A 22,293-nucleotide genomic window follows, 5' to 3' on the forward strand; every position below is an offset into this window, starting at 1 on the left:
TTGCTTTAATGGGATAATATATAGTAGCTGATTGACCATGTTTACGCAAATGCACACAAAATTTTGTTGTGATATTGTTTATTAGCAGTTGACCTAGAAATGAACAGAAAGGACGGGGCTTATTTGTCACAGCCAAAAACTAGAAAGGTCCATTATATCCAAGTATCACATTATCCTGAATTATCAGTACATCAATAAATTACCTCCCGTGACTTGACATATAATTCCATCTAAAACTTGCTTTGCAATACTCTCCGGGGTTTCATCATCTTCTATAGGCAGAAAAAGAAAACAAGTAATAATAATTAGTACATCTTACTATCTTTTTTTATATCTGGTTGGGTTAACCCATAACTTGAATGAACCAAATTTATTTGCTTTTGTCAATGTAAAGAGCCAATCAAGGCTGAACACCTCTATACAGTTTATATAATACTAAGTTTAAAATTTTCATCTTGATATCCCCAAAATGAATAATGGAAATTTCCACAAATGGTAGCTTTAGGAAATTCAGCAGGTTAAGGGTTAAAGATCCTGTAACTCTATTTTTTTTATGGCTTTATATCATAAATATATAATGCTCAAATGAAGATTTATCAATACTGCAAGTTCCAAAAAGCATTATTTGTAAAGATATTACCAAGTTACATTTCATGTTAATAAAGGGAGATAATTAGACATTTATTTTCTATAAAGTCTATGTCAAATTTTTCAAAAAGAAATGAAAGTACATACATGTATTTTAATGATTACATATAATGGGGGCAAATATTTGCAGCACATATTTTACATATTCTTAGATGTTTGAAAATTGTTTTAGAGGCATAATTATATACATGTACATACAATGTATATAAAATTTCACTTAAGTGTGGTCACAACCTGAATTACAACATAGTTACATACAGGATCTTTAATGTCATATTATTAATTATAAAGTTTCAGCTTTACTACAACTAAACCTTCACGGAAGTCTTGCAACTGTATAGCTAGCTTTAAAGTACATTGTTACAACTAGCAACTAGCAGGTTTAAAAACTACCTGCATCAGCTCTTATCATCAATAACGACACTATGTATCACATTTACACATACAGTACTTCTATATTAAATCAGATATAGCCACATTTTATTTGTTCACTGACAAAAATGAAACACAATATTGCCTACCATGCAAACATGTGGTTGAAACTGATTTACATAGGTTATCAAATTTTACCACTCTGTAGGTGAATATAAAGAAAGTTTAAAATGTAAACGTACTGAATGCCTTAAGCAAATGCATCAAGCTTCACATTTCTCTGTGTTAAAAGTTTTAAAGGTAGACATAAAATAACACTTATATCATCTCATATTTAACTTCAAATATACAAAACTTCCTTGTTTATCTACAAAGGATACATTTAGAGATTTTATGAGAATTAAGTTTATTCAAATTTAATACCAGTGCAATGAAATAAACTATTTCTCATTCAGATAACATATAGAATATAGCATACTCCAAAAACAAGAGGGCCATGATGGCCCTGGATCGCTCACCTGACACAACCGCATCCAAGCAATGTCTTAAACAAGCATCATGGCCAAGTTTGATGACAACTGAGTCAAACATGTGACCTCTAGTGTGTTATAATGATTTTTCCATATTTGGGCAATGTGACCTAATTTTTGACCGGACACGACCCATATTCAAACTTGACCTAGAAATCATCAAAACAACCTTCCTGACCAATTTCCAGGAAATTTGGATCAAAACTGCAGCCACTAGAGTGTTAAAAAGATTTTTCTATTTTTAGCTCCTGTGACCTAGTTTTTGACCGGACATGACCAATCTTAGCACTTGACCCAAAAATCATCAAAACAACCTTCCTGACAAATTTCCAGAATGTTTGGATGAAAACTGCAGCCACTAGAGTGTTAACAAGCTTTTTCTATTTTTAGCTCCTGTGACCTAGTTTTTGACCGAAGATGACCCATCTTCGAACTTGACTTAGAAATCATCAAAACAACTTTTCTGACAAATTTCCAGAATATTTGGATGAAAACTGCAGCCACCAGAGTGTTAACAGGCTTTTTCTATTTTTAGCTCCTGTGACCTAGTTTTTGACCGGAGATGACCCATCTTCGAACTTGACCTAGATATCATCAAAACAACCTTCCTGACAAATTTCCAGAATATTTGGATGAAAACTGCAGCCTCTAGAGTGTTAACAAGCTTTTTCTATTTTTAGCTCCTTTGACCTAGTTTTTGACCCGAGATAACCCATCTTCGAACTCGATCTGTATTTCATTGAGACAAACATTCTGACAAAGTTTGATGATGATCCAATCAAAACTGTGACTGCTAGACTGTTAACAACCCAATTGTTAGAGTGTTAACAAGCTTTTTCTATTTTTAGCTCCTGTGACCTAGTTTTTGACCGGAAATGACCCATCTTCGAACTTGACCTATATATCATCAAAACAACCTTCCTGACAAATTTCCAGAATATTTGGATGAAAACTGCAGCCTCTAGAGTGTTAACAAGCTTTTTCTATTTTTAGCTCCTGTGACCTAGTTTTTGACCGGGGATGAGCCATCTTTGCACTTGACCTAGATATCATCAAAACAACCTTCCTGACAAATTTCCAGAATATTTGGATGAAAACTGCAGCCACTAGAGTGTTAACAAGCTTTTTCTATTTTTAGCTCTTGTGACCTAGATTTTGACCATAGATGACCCATCTTCAAACTTGACCTAGATATCATCAAAACAACCTTCCTGACAAATTTCCAGAATATTTGGATGAAAACTGCAGCCACTAAAGTGTTAACAAGCTTTTTCTATTTTTAGCTCCTGTGACCTAGTTTTTGACCTAAGATGACCCATCTTCGAACTTGACCTAGATGTTATTAAAACAACCTTCCTGACAAATTTCCAGAATATTTGGATGAAAACTGCAGCCTCTAGAGTGTTAACAAGCTTTTTCTATTTTTAGCTCCTGTGACCTAGTTTTTGACCTGAGATAACCCATCTTCGAACTCGATCTGTATTTCATTGAGACAAACATTCTGACAAAGTTTGATGATGATCCAATCAAAACTGTGACTGCTAGACTGTTAACAACCCAATTGTTAGAGTGTTAACAAGCTTTTTCTATTTTTAGCTCCTGTGACCTAGTTTTTGACCGGAGATGACCCATCTTCGAACTTGACCTAGATATCATCAAAACAACCTTCCTGACAAATTTCCAGAATATTTGGATGAAAACTGCAGCCACTAGAGTGTTAACAAGCTTTTTCTATTTTTAGCTCCTGTGACCTAGTTTTTGACCCGAGATGACCCATCTTCGAACTTGACCTAGATATCATCAAAACAACCTTCCTGACAAATTTCCAGAATATTTGGATGAAAACTGCAGCCTCTAGAGTGTTAACAAGCTTTTTCTATTTTTAGCTCCTGTGACCTAGTTTTTGACCCGAGATAACCCATCTTCGAACTCGATCTGTATTTCATTGAGACAAACATTCTGACAAAGTTTGATGATGATCCAATCAAAACTGTGACTGCTAGACTGTTAACAACCCAATTGTTAGAGTGTTAACAAGCTTTTTCTATTTTTAGCTCCTGTGACCTAGTTTTTGACCGGAGATGACCCATCTTCGAACTTGACCTAGATATTATCAAAACAACCTTCCTGACAAATTTCCAGAATATTTGGATGAAAACTGCAGCCTCTAGAGTGTTAACAAGCTTTTTCTATTTTTAGCTCCTGTGACCTAGTTTTTGACCCGAGATAACCCATCTTCGAACTCGATCTGTATTTCATTGAGACAAACATTCTGACAAAGTTTGATGATGATCCAATCAAAACTGTGACTGCTAGACTGTTAACAACCCAATTGTTGACGACGAACGACGCACAACGCACGACGACGGACGCCGGACATAGCCCCATCACTATACCTCACCATGACCACTTCGTGGTCAGGTGAGCTAAAAAGGCTATTGAAAAAAATGATTTTCAGTTTTCTGAACATATATAGGAAGAAATTGGACATGTACAATTTTTGGCCTTAACTGAAGAAAATTGTTCTTCAGTTAAACAGTAAATGAAAGCATATGATATCAAAGAAATCTAAAAATGCTTGACAAAGGAGTAAAATGTTTTCCAAAAGGCCTGACAAAGGAGTAAAATTTTTTTCAAAAGGCTGGACAAAGGAGTTAAATGTTTTCCAAAAGGCCTGACAAAGGAGTAGAATGTTTTCAAAAAGGCCTGACAAAGGAGTAAAATGTTTTCCAAAAGGCCTGACAAAGGAGTAAAATGTTTTCCAAAAGGCCTGACATAAGGAGTAATATGTTTTCCAAAAGGCCTGACAAAGGAGTAAAATGTTTTCCAAAAGGCCTGACAAAGGAGTAAAATGTTTTCCAAATGGCCTGACAAAGGAGAAATATGTTTTCCAAAAGGCCTGACTTAAGGTGTAAAATGTTTTCGAAAAGACCTGACAAAGGAGTAATATGTTTTCCAAAAGGCCGGACTTAAGGAGTAAAAGGTTTTCCAAAAGGCCTGACAAAGGAGTAAAATGTTTTCCAAAAGGCCCTACAAAGGAGTAAAATGTTTGCCAAAAGGCCCTACAAAGGGGTAAAATGTTTTCCAAAAGGCCTGACAAAGGAGTAAAATGTTTTCCAAAAGGCCCAACAAAGAAGTATGTTTTCCAAAAGGCCTGACAAAGAAGTAAAATGTTTTCCTAAAGGCCTGACAAAGGAGCAATATGTTTTCCTTAAGGCCTGACAAAGGAGTAAAATGTTTTTCAAAAGGCCTGACAAAGGAGTTTGTTTTCCAAAAGGCCTGATAAAGGAGTAAAATGTTTAAAGATTTTGTGTTAGTCATGTTGGTTTCCAATGAACATCATGGTTTTTTTTATATATAATGACATTGCACTTACTTTTAAAATAACCTTTTGTAAATCACATAAAAAAATGTTTCACTCAAAATTGGGAGTAAATTATAAAAGCTTTTTTTATCAAAGATAATAAATATTACTTAGGTTGGTTTACAAAATGATTATATGAGAACTGTGTTAAAATAAAGAATAAGTACCTGTTATAGTGACATTAGACTGGTTTTCACTGGAAGAATCTGCCTCAGATATAACAGACTGGTTATGTTCTCCTTCTTCACCATCACATACAGATCTCGGTGCCTGTAACATTATTACAAATACAATAAATATATACCTTTACTTAATTGGTTATTCATTGGCAGAATTATGACAAGTAAAAAATATATACCTGTACTTGATTAGTAAATAATTCACAGAATCATAACAAGAAAAGAAACAAGAGCTGTCTGTAGGACAGCAACGCTCGACTATTCTTAGTGCTTGATAGTAAAAAAAAATGCTTGATAAAGTTACCACCTCCTGTTTACAGGTTGGGGTCATGATGGTGAACAAGTGTGCAAAGTTTCAAAGCCATATGTCAATGGACTTTGAAAATATTTGAACTATTACAAAAACTTTAACGTAAATTCTAAGTCCAAAAAGGGGCATAATTCTGTCAAAATGCTTGATAGAGTTACCTCCTCCTGTCTACAGGTTGGGGTCATGATGGTGAATAAGTGTGCAAAGTTTCAAAGCCATATGTCAATGGACTTTGAAAATATTTGAACTATTACAAAAACTTAAACGTAAATTCTAAGTCCAAAAAGGGGCATAATTCTGTCAAAATGCTTGATAGAGTTACCTCCTCCTGTCTACAGGTTGGGGTCATGATGGTGGATTGTGTGCAAAGTTTCAAAGCCATATGTCAATGGACTTTGAAAATATTTGAACTATTACAAAAACTTTAACGTAAATTCTAAGTCCAAAAAGGGGCATAATTCTGTCAAAATGCTTGATAGAGTTACCTCCTCCTGTCTACAGGTTGGGGTCATGATGGTGAACAAGTGTGCAAAGTTTCAAAGCCATATGTCAATGGACTTTGAAAATATTTGAACTATCACAAAAACTTTAACATAAGTGGTTAAGCCGACGCCGACGCTCGGGGTACTACAATAGCTCTACTTATTCTTATCGAATAGTCGAGCTAACAACACATCTACAAAAGTATAGCACAGAGTTGTCTTTAAAAAATTTCTGAGACAGTCCATTTTGAATTTAATTCAGACATTTTTGGTTTGATCACATACAATAAAGATTTTAAGAGTGCTGCCCCACAAAACATTTGAGAGTCATTTTGGCCTCCAACCACCTCTTAATGAAAACCCTGTTAGCATGGCTTATACAGTAAACTCCGCTTATAACAAACTCATTGGGACATTCAAAATCTGTTCCTTATATCCGGAGTTCCTTGTAAGCATATAGCGAATTAGTTCCTTGTATCAGGAGTTTTTAAAGCGAACAGATTTACATATAACGAACTGATTGTTAAACATCGTTCTCCATTTTTAAGAGCATTTGATTAAGAATAATTAGTCATTTATTTCTTTTTTAGACACAATACCCGAGAGCGTACATTTTGGAATTTGAAAATCCTTTGCTATTTCTGTTTTAGTTTTACTCCCTTTCTCAATTTTTCATAAAATATCATATTTTGTTTCTTAACTCAGTGCTGTTCGTTTTCTTTCAATGAATAAGAATAAACAAGATTTTCCATTTTTCTTCCTTTTATATTGAATATCTTCTATTATATTTTAAGGGTGACTTTTCTTATGAAATATATAGATTTCTTTTCATTTCAATCAAGCATACTTTGTAGTTTTCTATGGATTATGTTTGCAAGCATGCGTGATTATGTTGAAAACCGATTTTTATTTTACTCGAGCAAAACTATTAAAGAAAAGAAATTATAGAATAAAAGGAATTACCGTTTTATCTTTGTGACAAGAACTCTTGCTAAAAAAGCCTAAATAGAAAACTATTACATACTTCTATATAAATTCATTTTCATAGATATATTGAATTACATACAACAATAAACGGTATATTCCGCGAGTTTTATTCCGTGCCAATGAAAACGAAAGTTGAAAATGCTGGATATATTTATGAAAAGCCGATATTTGAAGTTTGTTATAAAAGTGTAATTTTCTGCACTTTTAACTAGATTGGGACAAAGAAATGAGTTCCTTATAAGCGATAATTCCTTATAACCGTGTTCGCTATAACCGTATATTTTATATTAAATAAAGAAGGATAAAATTCGGGCCAAAATAAATTGTTCTTTATAACCGGAAGTTCGCTATAACCGTGTTCGCTATAAGTGAAGTTTACTGTATATTGTTTATCAAAAGTATGACATGTTTTCATTTTAATCAATCAATTATCAAAATAAAGTACAGGAATGTTTTCGCCAAATCAATTAAAACAAAAGATTGAATTCAAAATAATTTAAAATATTCATTTCATTATATATAATTTTATTGTATTTGTTTTTTTTTCTTTAAATTGGAGTTACAACTTTCATGACAAGATGAAGATTTTCCATAGAAGTGTAAATAACCAGCCATTTATATATAAATGTGATTATGTTTTAACTCACATCATCACAGTTAAGGTAAATACATATGGTAACTTTACACCTTTCCTGGCACACACAGAGTAACCTCAATGCCTCAGTGATCTATTTTTATACCCCAGCAGAACCTCAAGGCAGTCAATGACCATTCATATGTTAATGGAATATATCTTGAACAGGTAACTGTGAGGAATAAGTAATCTTCAATACTGGTGGCCAAAATTTGTTTGCACTTGATTTTGTTGTCAACTTTGTTGTATTTGTAAAGAAAATTCATTGACAAATATAATAGGTAGACATTGGTAAAAAAGCTTACCTCTGGTGTGCCGGAAATCTCGCCCTCTGTACTATGAGACATTTGACTTTCTGATCTTTCCCTCTCTTTAATTACATCCTCCTACAAACATTAACTTTACACAATAAATAGTCTATCTCTCGAATGGCAAATTATAAAAGTCAAGCCTTGAATTTATTGTGTCCACTGTTCAAATATTACATCATTGGTGACAAAACTCAAAAGCAAAATTTGAGCAGCAGATAAACTCAGGCTGGCTGATAAATCATGATATTTTTCTCATATAAATCACAAAAGAATGTTTTAAGTGTTATATTTTCATAACTTATTCTTTAAATCCATTTATTTAAATCAAAGTTAATCCCTCACTTTTACAAATGCATTATACTTATCATCATAATGCCTGAAACTTTCACAACTATCAATTCTATTTCTATACCAAGACACCAGTGTTACACAATGTAATGTTTCCTAAAATTGTGTGGAAAACATTCTTCAGCAAATTAATACTCTGTAATTTAACGAATACATACCGCTTGGTTTTCCATCCTTGTAAATATAACATTCAGCATCTGTGTCAGCGTGGCCTTCGCTGTGGTCTGATTTACAAGGTTTTTACTGGCTAAGTAAATATTGTAACATGTGCGGACAGTCAGTAAAACTGTTCCTTCGTGTATTTCACATGTGTTGGAGGTAACTATTGTTAGTAATGCCTGAAATTATATAAAATACAACACATAAATATGTATACTTTTTGTATCTCTTTTTCTTTCATACATCTTACATAAGTTGGAGGTGACTATAGTAAATAGTGCCTGAAATAAAAGAAATACATCAGTAACACATTATTGTGTTTACTCAGTGAATATGGTATACCCTATGTATAACACTTTAAACTTGCATATATTTACCACCAAAAAATTGATAAATCAACATATAAATTTAAAACATGTATAATGTTGGAAAGTAAATATAAATGCTAAATAATTCATCATCTTTTCCCTAAGTATAAACAAAACACTGTATATGTATATTAATTCAAAATTTATCCCTTTTTTTAAGTATAAAAAGTGACATACCCTGGACATAACATAATAATAATATACATATTTATTAAAATGTAATTAATCTGTATTTCAATCTTGACTAAAAAGCAATTTTAACTGATTTTCTGCTCTCAAACAATTAGAAGTATTGATATTTTTGTTTATTAGTATTGATTGTTTATGTCCAAGGTACAAAACTTTTGACAAATATAAATTTCTTTTGCCAATAGTATACAAGGAACCTGAGATATTCTATAGAAGGACAAGCAACTAATGACTAGGTTGCATAATTATTGGTCCATTTTTGTGTGTCTTATTCTATAAGTGTACTGTTTAAAAGCCACTATGATACCAAATAAGTGTCAAAATTAATTTAGAGTCTGTATACCAAAATTTTTTAAAAAGTAATTGAGCTTTTTTTACGCATATACCAATAATTTTGTGTTTCCATGAAAAACTAATTTAAAATAGATTTACTCAACATATAACACGTTATATTTTAACAAAAATGTATACCACCTTTTTAATTTTTTTTTTCACAGATTATAAAAAGGGACATTGACAATTTTCATTTCATCATGTTAAGGCAATTTTATTACGAAAGGATTGTTAAAAGCTGATACCAGTTGGCTTATATTTCTCTTATTCACATTTTTTTACTGACAAACAGTCAGATACCTTTTTATAATTTTAACGATGATTGTCCAGACAAAATTGTGTTGTGTGTGCTTGACTGGACAAGAAACATTATGTGGCACTAATCACTAGTTGCTTGTCCTTGGACATTATATCCTAGTAAAATTCAAGTTAATAAATTAACAGAAAAGCATGCAAGTCTACCCAACACTGTTTGATCCAAACATTGTAATACAAGATTTTACTTCAATATACACATATTATAACAAAACAGTTTCTACCAGTAAAATTCCTATGATGCCATAGGATGATAATTTAAAATGTATTTATATAATTTTGCCACTATTACTGAACATGTACAAAAAATATACTGTAACAGTAGAACTTCTATGAGTAAAACTTTGATTAGTCGATTTTCTCAATGTGTCAAAGTAAAATGAAAGTCCCTTCTTTTTCCCCTATATATCCTTTTAAAAACATATACATGAGTTGAAATTTTATGTGTCAAATTTTTAGATGTGTCGAAGTTTTCTAGTGGTCCGTATAGAATAAATTGAGTACAATTTACCATAAATAAGTGGAAGTACTTCGATTATTTTGACACTTTCGATCTCGAGACACCTTTTCTAGTTGCGAAGATGATTTCTTAACTACATGTACATGTTGAACAGGTGTTAATTACACAGCTACGTGTTCTAACAGCATTTGTATGCATTCACACATGTGATAAAATGCTTTAATTGTTATTATTCAAAATGCCGTAGTTGCATTTAAAAATAAACAGTACAAATTAGTTTTGTTTGCAAGGTATTGTGACCCGGTGGTGGGTGATAATCACACAGGATGTATTTGCTATGAGCTGTTTAAGTCATAGCCCTTTCCTTTTGTTACGCCTTTTGTAACTCACTTGTAAACGTCAAATGCTCGAAATGTTGACATTAAATTGAGACTGATTCACGAGTCAAAGTCCCAATGTCTCAAAGTTTTACAAAAGTCCCTTCAACTTTGACTCACTGAAGTTCTACTGTATTTAATATGAATTAATATGAAAATGGCTGTTGGTTTATTTATAGTGTATCAAACAGTTCTTTGTTGTTAAAATAAGAATTCCTGAAAAGTCCATGATGCCTTACCCAAAGCTGATAATTTTTACTTGTAGCAAACAAAACGCAAAGCAGCTGAAAATAACCACCAACAAAGTAAAGACAAGATGAAAATTGTATAATGAACCAAAATGGTACACCATGTACCAGTATGTGAAAGTGTATTCCACATCAAAATAGATAGGAGTGTCTATTGACAAAATAATAGCAGCAGGAAGATTTGCCTCTTATATATCTGCCAATTTCTACACATATAAAATGAGCTGCGTCATAACAAAACCAACGTTATGTGTTTGCGACCAGCATGGATCCAGACCAGCCTGCGCATCCGCGCAGTCTGATCAGGATCCATGCTGTTCGCTTACAAACCCTATTAAAAGTAGAGAAACTGATAGCAAACAGCATGGATCCTGATCAGACTGTGCGGAGGCGCAGGCTGGTCTGGATCCATGCTGGTCGCAAACCCACTATGTTGGTTTTGTCGTGACACGGCTCAAATAATAATTATGTTTCCTGTTCCGTAAAGATTATGAACCTTGAACTTGAACCTTTTGACCAGGATTCAATACATTGAAATAAGACTTTTAATTTCTTCATAAGAAACACCTTTCTGACTGAAGAAAAGAAGCTCTCATATGACCCCCCCTATACTTTTAACACTAGGTGTGAGATGAAAAAAAACAGACATTTTTTATCAAATTTTATTAAAGAAGAAATCTTTTAGCCAAAGTAATTTTTCTTTGTGGTAAAAAAAAAAACCTTCAGAGCTCTAATTAACTTCTGAAAGTAAAAAAGAAATTAAAAATGACTATCTTTAAAGATCCTGTATCTGATGATCAAAGTGGTTAACCAAACTGAGTGAAATTATATATATGTACATACGTATGCAAAATAAAACAATTTTCAAACATTGAAGAATATGTAAAATATGTACTGCAAATATTTGTGCATATTATATGTAATCATTAAAATATGTGCCTTCCTTTCTTCTTGTAAAATTTGACTTTAACTTTTTTAAAAAATTTTATTACCTCCCTTTATTTACATGAAATGTTAAATTCGGTAATATCTTTATAAATAATGCTTTTTGGAACCTAAAATATTGATAAATCTTAATTTGAGCATCATATTTATGATTTAAAACCATAAAAAAAATGTGTTACAGGATCTTACAGGATCTTTAAACTAGTAGTTTTTCTCTGTAAAAATTAGCTTTATCAATAATAAAAATAAATAAAATCAACATTACCCAAATGTTGGCCTTTATGGACTGTGTGAGATTTTTGTTTGAAGGTTGCTTTTGGCATGCACTGTATAAAAATAAAAACTTTGCAGTGATAAATGTGCAACATGAAATGACGAATATTCCAACTTTAGTCTTTAACCATTTGAACATACCTTTATGATTTGTAATTGCACACCCTCGTCTGTTTGTGGTCCATGAAAACATCCACATATTGTCTCCACAATACGATCTATAAGTCTCTTATTTGGTGTTGTACTATCCGGCGTATTTCCTGTCATGTGACCATATGCTATCAATTTCTATAAAATCATAAGAAATGAAATTTATTATTTTAATGAAATTTCAATGGATATATAAAGAGCCCTAAAAGAAAACAATATACATTAAAGTCACATAATGCTTCAGAAATTCTTTTTTCATAAATTCTTTAGAAATGTCAAACATGTGTTTAATAATGTTCTTATAATGGATTAAGATAATTCATGTTTATGGCAAATGAGTACAGTATATATCTTTCGGAAACTGTATCAATGATACCAAAAAATAAAAAGTTTTTGAAAAATAAAATATCATTAATGGGCAAAATGGGCCTTTAAAGAAAGTTTGTTTCAACCCAGCTTTTTCCATAACAATATCAGTAAATTTGGTTAACTTACTTAGGGAATAATATGCTCTTATTATGTGTTGCAATGCATGGGTTGATAATATTAAGTTTTATTCCACAACAATGTGAATACAACTAAATGCAGGGTTCGACATTAACGGGATCCCGGGATTCCGAGGATCCCAAAAAGTCGGGAGGAATCTCTGTGATTCCTAGCTGGGGATTCCGTTGGGATCCTTGAAAAATTGCTGTGTAAATTTTTTTAATTGTCTGAATTAATATCATTGAATCACTTAATATTCAAGAAAAGTGTTAAAAAAGACTGGCACAACTGCAAGGTTCAAGAAAGAAAAGAAAAATCCCGCCGGTAAAATCTACGCTCTTGTATCATGTACGCCAGTTTTCCTTTGTGCAGTGACTGCTATCAACTCATTTGCGATATATAATGAAAAATATTTTGGCTGAAGAAACATTCTTGAATAATTTTATATCATGCATTGACTTCATAGTATTAAGTTGTGAAAATTCAAAAAAGAAATGCAATTATCGTATAATTATTACACCAGCGGTGTGTACTTCAAATATGTGCTGATCGGCGTTGCCGGCGATAGCTACAAAGTCAACAAGTGTTTGTTGTTGTTTATTTTGTGCCAAAATTCGGTATTTGTGATCATTGTAAATTTTCGTAAAAGATAGTGAAAAAAAAAAAAGATTACTGATGTATTTTTTTTCTCCCTGCAGTACAGCAAAAGTATGATTAATAAACAGAATACAAATAATCCATACTTTTCAGTTTAAAATCCTTTTTGAAACTCTACAGCCTTTAAAATGCTAAAAAATATTGTCTAACTAAAGTCTGAAGTGTTCTAAGGTCAATCAAGGTCACGCATAATTTACCGACAAAAAATAGAAAAATCCTTAGGTGAAACATACACCAAATGACGTATATTTCATCTGACAGTTCTTTCAGCCAATCAGTGTTCTGAACTACTGTAGTCTAGATGACTGCTGTATGCGGTGAGTGCCTTTGATGTGACAGATGTCAAAACTTAAAAAAAAATCAATACACACAGAGAAGAAAAGAATCGGACATTTCAGTGTAAAAATTGGAAACAATAAATTTGGATATTACACATCCTGTCATGGACTTGGAGCAACTTTTTATTTTTAAAAATGAAATCATTTGAAGGTAGATCTACCCTACTTGTAATGCATACAAAACGTAACAAAATATTTAATTTACAACAATCTATGGGATATTTCCTTTTAAACAAAAAAAGTGTACAGTAAGCTGAAAATCACTTATTTTTTTAAAGTGATCATAATTAAACATTTCTTTTAAATGACACGATAGTAGTAATCCATACCAGAACTTACTGGAATATGGAGCCTAATCATTATCTGTAATTTTTTAAAGATCTACAGATCATAAGTGGGCTCTATTTCAGTGAACCCTAGGCTATCTGGGAAAATGTTTCCCCAGTTCATACTTAACTTCAAAAGTTCAAACCCTAAGTCCCATTGCCCAGTCACTTGCATTATACCTTCATTTACAGAAACTGGTTCACAATTATCAACAGGATTTAGCAAAATTTATATTTTCAAATCGAACTCTTGTTCAGTGAGCTTAATATTATTCTGTTTCCGTGCATGTAAAAATGTATTAATTTATCTTAGCGGTCCAATTATATATATATATACTACTACTAGTAAACACTTTGAAACACTTTTAAAACTTTAAACAGCAATATTTCCAGAGGGCTTTTAAACTACATTTTCTGCATCTGAAACAAGGAAATATATATCCTGTATGTGGTCTTAAAAAAAAGAATTTGAATTGGGATTGCTGCACTCCCTTGTTATTCTTCGCCTTCATATTTTACTATTTTGATCTGAGGAATCCCTGACATTTAGGAGGAATCCCTGAATTAAATCTTAGGGATTCCTATGGGATCCCTTGTAAAAACAGTTAGTGTCGAACCCTGCTAAATGCAATCAATGATAAAGAAATTAGGAATTATTTCATCTTTAGAATTAATAGGTGAATGAATATAATGTTGATACATATTCATGACAAACAAAATTTGAATTTGTGAAAATAGAAAAATATACAGAAAAACTGACCTGTATGAATGTATTTATTCACTTGATGGGGATTATTAAAATGTTAATAGTGAAAAACAGAATCCTTTGCTTTTACCATTCTAAGTTCTAAGTGTATTGTGAACATTTATTTTAAAGCATCTATATAACACATGTATATAGATTTTTTAGTTTGAATATTCGGAAATTAATTTAGTAATTATGGAGGCATACCACTTTATTTCGACTAGAAATGTGCAAGGTTTCTTTTTTTTTTCTAATTCATAATCATATCACCTGACACTTTTAAGCCAAAGATGAAATTCACTTAAGTTGTTATCTAATTGGCTGTATTTTTTGTTGTTTTTTATAATATAGTCTTAATATGTTATCATTCATCATATGCTAATTAAGTACTTCTGGGCAAAACATTTACATATCATATCTTAAAGGTGATTTGATTGAAAACATTAAACTTTTTTTCTTTCCTTTAGCAAAATTGTATAATCCATTAAGAACTAAAACACCATTCTATTACTTTATAATATTAGATCACAATCTTGAGGATGAGAAAGATTTTTTAGACACTATACCTGCAGGAAATCTAAGGTAATGTTGACAATCCTTGGTGATTTAGACTGACAAGCCAGCTCAAACGGTGTGAAATACTTGTCAGCATCCACAAAACCAGCTTGTTTAGGCATTGGCAAGGCTGAGGATTGGTCATTGGCAGAACTGAAAAGTGAAAAGTACACAACTTCAACTAAACCATTTATGCATTTTAACAAATTTAGCAACGTTTTGGCTTCCTTAATCAAAATCAAATAAATATCATAATTCATATACACCCAATTTCTTCACATTTCAACTTTTTCCTCACTCAGTCACTGACACTTATTACCATATTATAAGAGATTTTACTTGAACCACATATCAAAGGCTCACCTGGTCAAGTGGAAAAGGTCACTGATTTTGATAACTTGTATCACTGGGTTTAAATCAAACCAAGACCTTTGAACCTGTTTTTATGCCAGGAAGCAAGCCTTTGAGCTTACTGAGTACCAAGATTCTGACCAGTAACCCACAGACAATGCATGTTCATTTGTTGGGTCTTACTCAACCAGTAGAATCTAGAGAGTTGTCATATTAATGTAACAGTATGTGACTGTGCCAATAAGTAACTTAACATGGAAGTCTGAATTTTAACTATTTATTTTTAATTTACTTAAGTCTCAATAATATATATGTATATATCGATCAATATAAAATACAAGATAAAAACAAATGGCATGCATATATGAAACCAACCAAATATTTGATTTACTAGAGATTATATCAAAATACTATACATTTTCACACTAAAACATAAAACACTATCACATCTTTTCATGACTATTCACATACTATTCACATATACAGAAACTGTAATTAAAATACATCTGAGTTTGTTCTTAATCGTAACTTTGACAAGTCAAAGATCTCTACCTATAATTCTAGTCAATACTAGTGTGTTTTGTATAACTTACAAAACTGAATTATCATTAGTGAAAATTATAATTTGACTTACCCAGCTTTACTCTGACCATCATTCTTGATTTTTTCTGAAAAACAGAATTAGTTTTTAACATCAAAACCTACAAAAATGGATAATTTCAAACCATTGTGTTGAAGCCAGTCATTTAATCTGAGATGCATTATTAAAGGGACTCCACTGAGGTTTTCTGACATGATGGGACTGAAAATATCTTTTTCCAGATAAATGTACTACCATTTGATGTAGGTTTAGACCACTTATCTTTGTGCAAAATTTCAGATCATTCGCACACTTTGTTTAACAGAATAATTATTCAAGTTGTAAGAAAAAATACCCAAAATGAAAAGCATTTAAATGCTTTTCACTCAAATTGGGCTAAGAAAAGCATAAACATATGATTTTTAATTTATTTCAGTGTATTTCTTAACTATCTTGCATATATATTTCTGTTTAAAGTGCCCCAGCTCATTTATGTAAGAAATTCAAATGTTATGTTTTTAGGCTTTTATACCTCAGTGAAGTCCCTTTAAAATCAATAATTATCAGCAATTTTATGACTTTTACCCGTGTGTGTGATCATATGCCATTTGTTTACAGTGTCATTTGGTCACCACTTATATAAGGTATTTTCTTATCTTTTCGTTACATGTTTCAATATACAATATGTAAATAATTAACATGCACTATGTTCCAGACATATATTTTCTAACTCCAATGGTTCATATTCAATCTGATGTAGCTCTAGTACTTTTCCAAATATTCGTACAGAAATTGTGACACATTGTTACAATGTACATAATGTCATAAAAATGATATATATATAAAAATTAACTATGTGTCATTAATTTTATACAGAGAAAAAATATTATTTTATTTTATACAATTAAATAATATTTTTTCTCTGTAATATCTATTTCTTTTTTGGCAATGAACAATGCATATATTTAAAAAAAAGCTTATATGAAACTCAGATCTATTTTCAAATATGAGCAGTATGGCTGCTTTTCCTTAAGTCGTGGGTTTTCCTTGAGTCGTGGGTGGGTTAAAATCGTAAATGACTAATTGTATGGTTAAAAATATATTTTAGAAGTTAATATTTCTTATAATTTGTTGTTTAAAAGTTGTAAATACTGTAATAATCGAATAATTTGGCCATTTGTAGGGTTTGTTTACATTTTTTGACAACAACAACAACAACCTACTGGTTTCCGGTGTTTGGAACAGGTGCGACTTAATTTCCCGCCAAAATTGGGCCCACAGAAAGTCTCACTGAACTATTAATTGAAACATAAACTAACACTTGGTCATCGGCATCATTATATCTAATATCGATCCCATTATCCATCTTGAATAAAATTTTGAAATCATTTGTTGTATCCACGTCTTTTTGCAATTAGTTATGTTTGTTTATAAAGCAAAATTAACGGAATAGGATACATATGAAAACCATATTGTTTTATTAAAATATCATTTGCAATTGTTGCTACAATTTTGTTAATGTATAAAAGATTTTGAAGGCAGAATGAAAGTTGCCCTGATGTTTTATTTTAGTTTCATTACAAACTTTAAAAGATCTTATTGAGGACTGTTAAGTACCGAATAAATTTATCAAATCTGACTTTAAATCGATAAAGATAGGAGGCTCTAGTCATATAATGATGTTTAATAAATTGGTAAGGTAACTTGAAATAGTTCACTGAGATTTGACCAATGTTTTCTTACACTACTGTTGACATACATGTTAGCCACGACTCAAGGAAAAGCAAAATGCATGTGAATGCAAAATGGTACCTATATAAAATGAGCTAGATAATCGGAAATAAGTCTTAAGAGATGCATTAAAGATCATGACAGTGCAAAATACAAATAGTTCAGCATTTTCTGGTAATTTCCATGCTTGTTCCTGTGACGTCATCATACGTCACTGTTCTATTTTTAGAAATGCCCACGACTCTTGGTAAATAAAGCATATTAACTATTTTACCTTGACACTGGGAACGCAAAAATTCCTTTATTTCAATGCCAATCATGTATAAAATTGTTACTTTTTAAAGAAAAACCTGATAATGTAATGTAGCCAGGATTAAATTTCAGTATTTTTTTTATCTATTTAATGAAACATTATCTTATAATTTGATTTTTGAATGTTGTTGCCAGATCACGGTCAGTAGATAACCTAAACATGTGATTTAACCAAGACCTCTTTTTTCGTAAAATTGGTGCGACTCCAGGCCATTCTATTTAAAGACCCTGCAATTTACAAAAATAAAATAAGTACACTGTAACCAGCAAGAACCACCCTAATGTGCTATAAACAACAGCCCTAAACAACTTCCCTTTTCAGTATATTTTACACCTTCTACTGTAAACACAGTGACCTAGTCAGCAACATGCATGTAATTAAAACAAGCTAATGTAAAATGACACTGTAGAACAAACTATACAGATTGTTATGTTTATTCTATTTCTAGCAGTGATTCAAACTTACCAAGTGCCACCTCACAGGCTTTCTTTAGTTGGGAGTGATGTGCCTTTTTTATTTCCTTGTCACTCAAGATTTTCTCAAGTGCACGTGTTAGAAACATTGTTGATATATACAATTATTGATAAACACAATTTATTTACAATCTAGTAGTCTAGATTTTATGCAAATTCAAAAATTGTTTGAACTTGTTGCTTGCCATCCGGTTGCATGTCATCCACCATATTTGTGTCACGTGACCATACAACCTGTCAAATAGAAATTAAATATTTTTCCTGTAAACTAAGGTGTATCAATGAAAACGTATATTATTAAAGACAATAACTCAATGTTTTACTTAAAACCAGAAATATTGTAGCTAATATAAGATAATACATATTTACAATTAACTCCGTGAAATATATTTACTCCGGGATTTTTTTCGAATTGATAAAACCCGTTTCCAAATACCGGCCAAATTAAAGAAGGTATGAAGACACTAAATTTATTGCAGTTCAGCCTTCGCGATTTTCATGTTTCTAAGGATTGTGTATGGGAGACTCCAGCTTGAAGTTAGTTTGCACTTATCACTACCCATCTGCTCCATTAGCTAATTAGATCAAACCGATTCTGCGTCATTTACAATTTTGGCCGTTTCGGGTGTTCTTTAGGGATTCTTTTTTACCCTATTTTAGATAGTACTACTGTTACGTACAAATAATATATCATTTGTATGTATGTATATAAATACCAGACAATGAGCTATGAATTTAAACTGACACCTCAGTATAATTAGAACCCAGATGTATTTCATGTCAATTTTGTGTATGTGTCATTTCTGATTACTTTACAAGTTGTTAAATGTTTATTATTGTGCAGGACCTCGACCCTATCAACAATATGGAAATACAGTTTTGTAATATAAAGCTCAGCAACACTGAAAATCTTCCAATAAAATGTAAATTATATCGCGTGTCTGCCACAATATAATTTACGTCTTTTTCAGACAAGGGGTTTTCATTTAGATATACAAACATTTAATCGGAATATGACGTGCAAACTGCAGTAATTATATAGTACACACATGCTGTATTGAAGTTTGCAGAAATGAGCTTTGCTGAGTAAACATAGAACTATATGTAGATACACAACGTAAGTCTATGTATGACAGTTTAAAACGATGGCTTTTAATAATTTTTAATATTAATCACTTTTTTCACTCGACTGAAGCCTGTTCTAGAAAGTTCAAAGATATTTGCCTAGTAGGAGCGTACCTTAATCTGTCACTTGCAAAATATATTTAGTCAACATGCAGGTACATGTACGTCGTGTCTAATGTCTCGTATTGCAGATTCGACATTTCATTACTTCTTTAGAAAGTTTAAAAATGAATTCTATATTGTTTTAATAATGGTTTTAGAACATAGTTAGATGCTTCTTACCTTAAGAAAGTAGCGCTAAATGTGAAATAGTTGTTATAAAGTAGCAAAATGTAAACAAAGTATAGTATTTGGACTTCCATGCAAAATACTAGATCATTGCACTAATTGCCAAAACGCAATAGGAGAAAAAAGATGGTTAAGGTTATTTGCCAAAGAGTAACTTTTGAAAACTTTAAAAGTACAATGAAAATTAAAGCTTTTGAGAAAAAAACTTTAAAGCATTTCTGGGAAATAATGGAGTTTTGATGACCGTAATCTCTTTGTATGTTTTCATTCTTTCCAAATTTTTACATTACACCTTTCCCTTTGTTATTTAAAGCCGGCTTTGTCTACGGCGCGTAATTATCAAAGTCTTTAGTACGCTTCCGATTTGTGTGTATTTGAGTTAATTTATACTCGCCACCGGTTGCCTCCAGAAGAGTATTAGTCATTTTATATTTTGGAGGATAGTGCAAGATACAGATACAGAAAAATGTTCCGATTCCAGAAGCTTCTTATGGTTCTTTAACGTGCCAAGTGTTTAAGCACTCATACACGGTACCCCGATTTAAAGTCTCATCCGAGAGATTGATCAGTAATTTTAGTTGGCAAGCCTGGGAATCGAACCCACAATGTTGAGATTACAAGTCTCGCGCCCTAAACAAATGAGATGCTGACATCGAGGAATATATATGAACGGGAGTGTAAATGTTGCAAAAATGGTAACCGATCAATACGACAAAATTGAAATTGTTGCAGGTTCTGTTTGTTTGAGAACTTCTTTGATTGAACAAAAGTTAAAGTTAATGCTCCTGCATAAATAAATTTTATGCATACTTCTCTGAGGTTAAAAAGTATGTTGAACAAATAACGAAAACTAAAGCCAACTGGTCCTTCGGGATCATTGATGCCAGCACTATTAAGTGTTGAGAATTGATCGAGTACCGCTCAAGCCGATGCTAGGGGGCGTGAGGGATGTTGCACTTTACATTATCCTTCATGTACAGACTCAATCAAACCGAGTCTGCAGTTCTCTTGTAATTTTGTTGTGATTAATGCTTCCGAGGGATCACTTTGTTTTTATAGATTTTTATTCTTCACGACATCAGGTGTCAAGTGCTGTGTGGCAGCTGTAAAAAGTTGCCCCGTACTTCACTTCGATTTTCAGTGTTATTATATTTTTCTGGTCCTTCCAGCACTATTAAGTGTTGAGAATTGAGTACCGCTCAAGCCGGTGCTAGGGGGCGTGAGGGATGTTGCACTTTACATTATCCCTCATGTACAGACTCGATCAAACCGAGTATGCAGTTATCTTGTAATTTTGTTGTGATTAATTCTTCCGAGGGATCACTTTATTTCCAGATTTTTTTGCCATGTCTAATAATTGCAAAAATCTAAAAAAGGGTGATCCCTCGAAAGCACCAATCACAAAATATAATATGTAAAAAATACATGAAAACTGAAGACTCGGTTTGATTGAGTCTGCACATGAGGGATTATGTAAATGTGCAACATCCTCCACGCCTCTCTTACAACAAAATAATGATGTAACGAACAAATGATAAATGTTCAAACTGTTTTATTTTCAATGTATAATAAATTCATGAAATTTGATATAAAATTATTCAAAAACAGAAACAATCATTTATCTTTGGAATGGACATTTTCCCCAATATTAATTCGTCCGTTTATGTTTATGCTCGTCTAACGTAAACAGAAGTAACATACATTTATGTTCCACAATACGCGCCAATTGCGAAAGTCTGGAGTGTTTTCTAAAATGTAACTCGTCTTGTGTAACTATCCAACCTGAGACGCAGACAGTTATAAAATGTGAGCACTTTGAGACTCAGGTCGCAGTATCAGTGTTTGGACACCCCACCCCTATCTGCCCCTGGACCCCTACTATATATACAACACTCTAAGGCTTACTATATGGTATCAAATACAAAACCACCGATAAAATTATATAAAAAAATGTTTTGCCACTATCAAACTATAATTTTTATAGTGGAATTTTTTTTATATTATTATTTCATCGGTGGTTTTGTATTTGATACCTTATAGTAAGCCTTATTCATATCATATATTAAAGTAAAAACTGGAAATCATTAAATAATTAATTTTACCATATTTACTGTAGACCACACAAACTCTTTTTAGGAAACCTACTTTTACCTGCTTATAACTATTTATCATTCAGTGGTAGAGAGAGAGGGAAGTTTATGAGAGTGTATGCGCCCTTTCTCGCATAAAAACGAGCTGTCACTAAGTTAAATACAGACCAGGGTCATGTCATCATAATGCCCTTTTAAAGTTGATTTTGAAGACTCCTCACAGTGATACAAATCAAGTTTTAGTTTAACGTCT

The 22,293-nt window shown here is 32.1% G+C and overlaps 1 protein-coding gene across 1 annotated transcript in view; it reads right to left on the minus strand.

Moving 5' to 3' along the window:
- The window catches only part of LOC132741626 (brefeldin A-inhibited guanine nucleotide-exchange protein 1-like), a gene marked incomplete at its 3' end in the record, with an annotated part of 57,499 nt that extends 38,530 nt beyond the window's left edge, over window positions 1–18,969 (minus strand). Inside the window, exons 1-9 of the mRNA XM_060729834.1 lie at window positions 18,907–18,969; window positions 18,530–18,771; window positions 16,075–16,108; window positions 15,101–15,242; window positions 11,974–12,120; window positions 8,324–8,503; window positions 7,812–7,892; window positions 5,082–5,184; window positions 204–272 (exon numbers count right to left, since the gene is read on the minus strand). Coding sequence (XP_060585817.1) covers window positions 204–272; window positions 5,082–5,184; window positions 7,812–7,892; window positions 8,324–8,503; window positions 11,974–12,120; window positions 15,101–15,242; window positions 16,075–16,108; window positions 18,530–18,626 — 853 coding nt within the window. The remainder of the gene's footprint in view (window positions 1–203; window positions 273–5,081; window positions 5,185–7,811; window positions 7,893–8,323; window positions 8,504–11,973; window positions 12,121–15,100; window positions 15,243–16,074; window positions 16,109–18,529; window positions 18,772–18,906) is intronic.
- Between the last annotated feature and the right edge of the window lie 3,324 nt (window positions 18,970–22,293).

The sequence above is a fragment of the Ruditapes philippinarum genome, unplaced genomic scaffold (genome assembly GCF_026571515.1).
Source record: "Ruditapes philippinarum isolate M1 unplaced genomic scaffold, ASM2657151v2 ctg592_1_1_1_1, whole genome shotgun sequence".
In the NCBI taxonomy this organism is placed as follows: domain Eukaryota; kingdom Metazoa; phylum Mollusca; class Bivalvia; order Venerida; family Veneridae; genus Ruditapes; species Ruditapes philippinarum.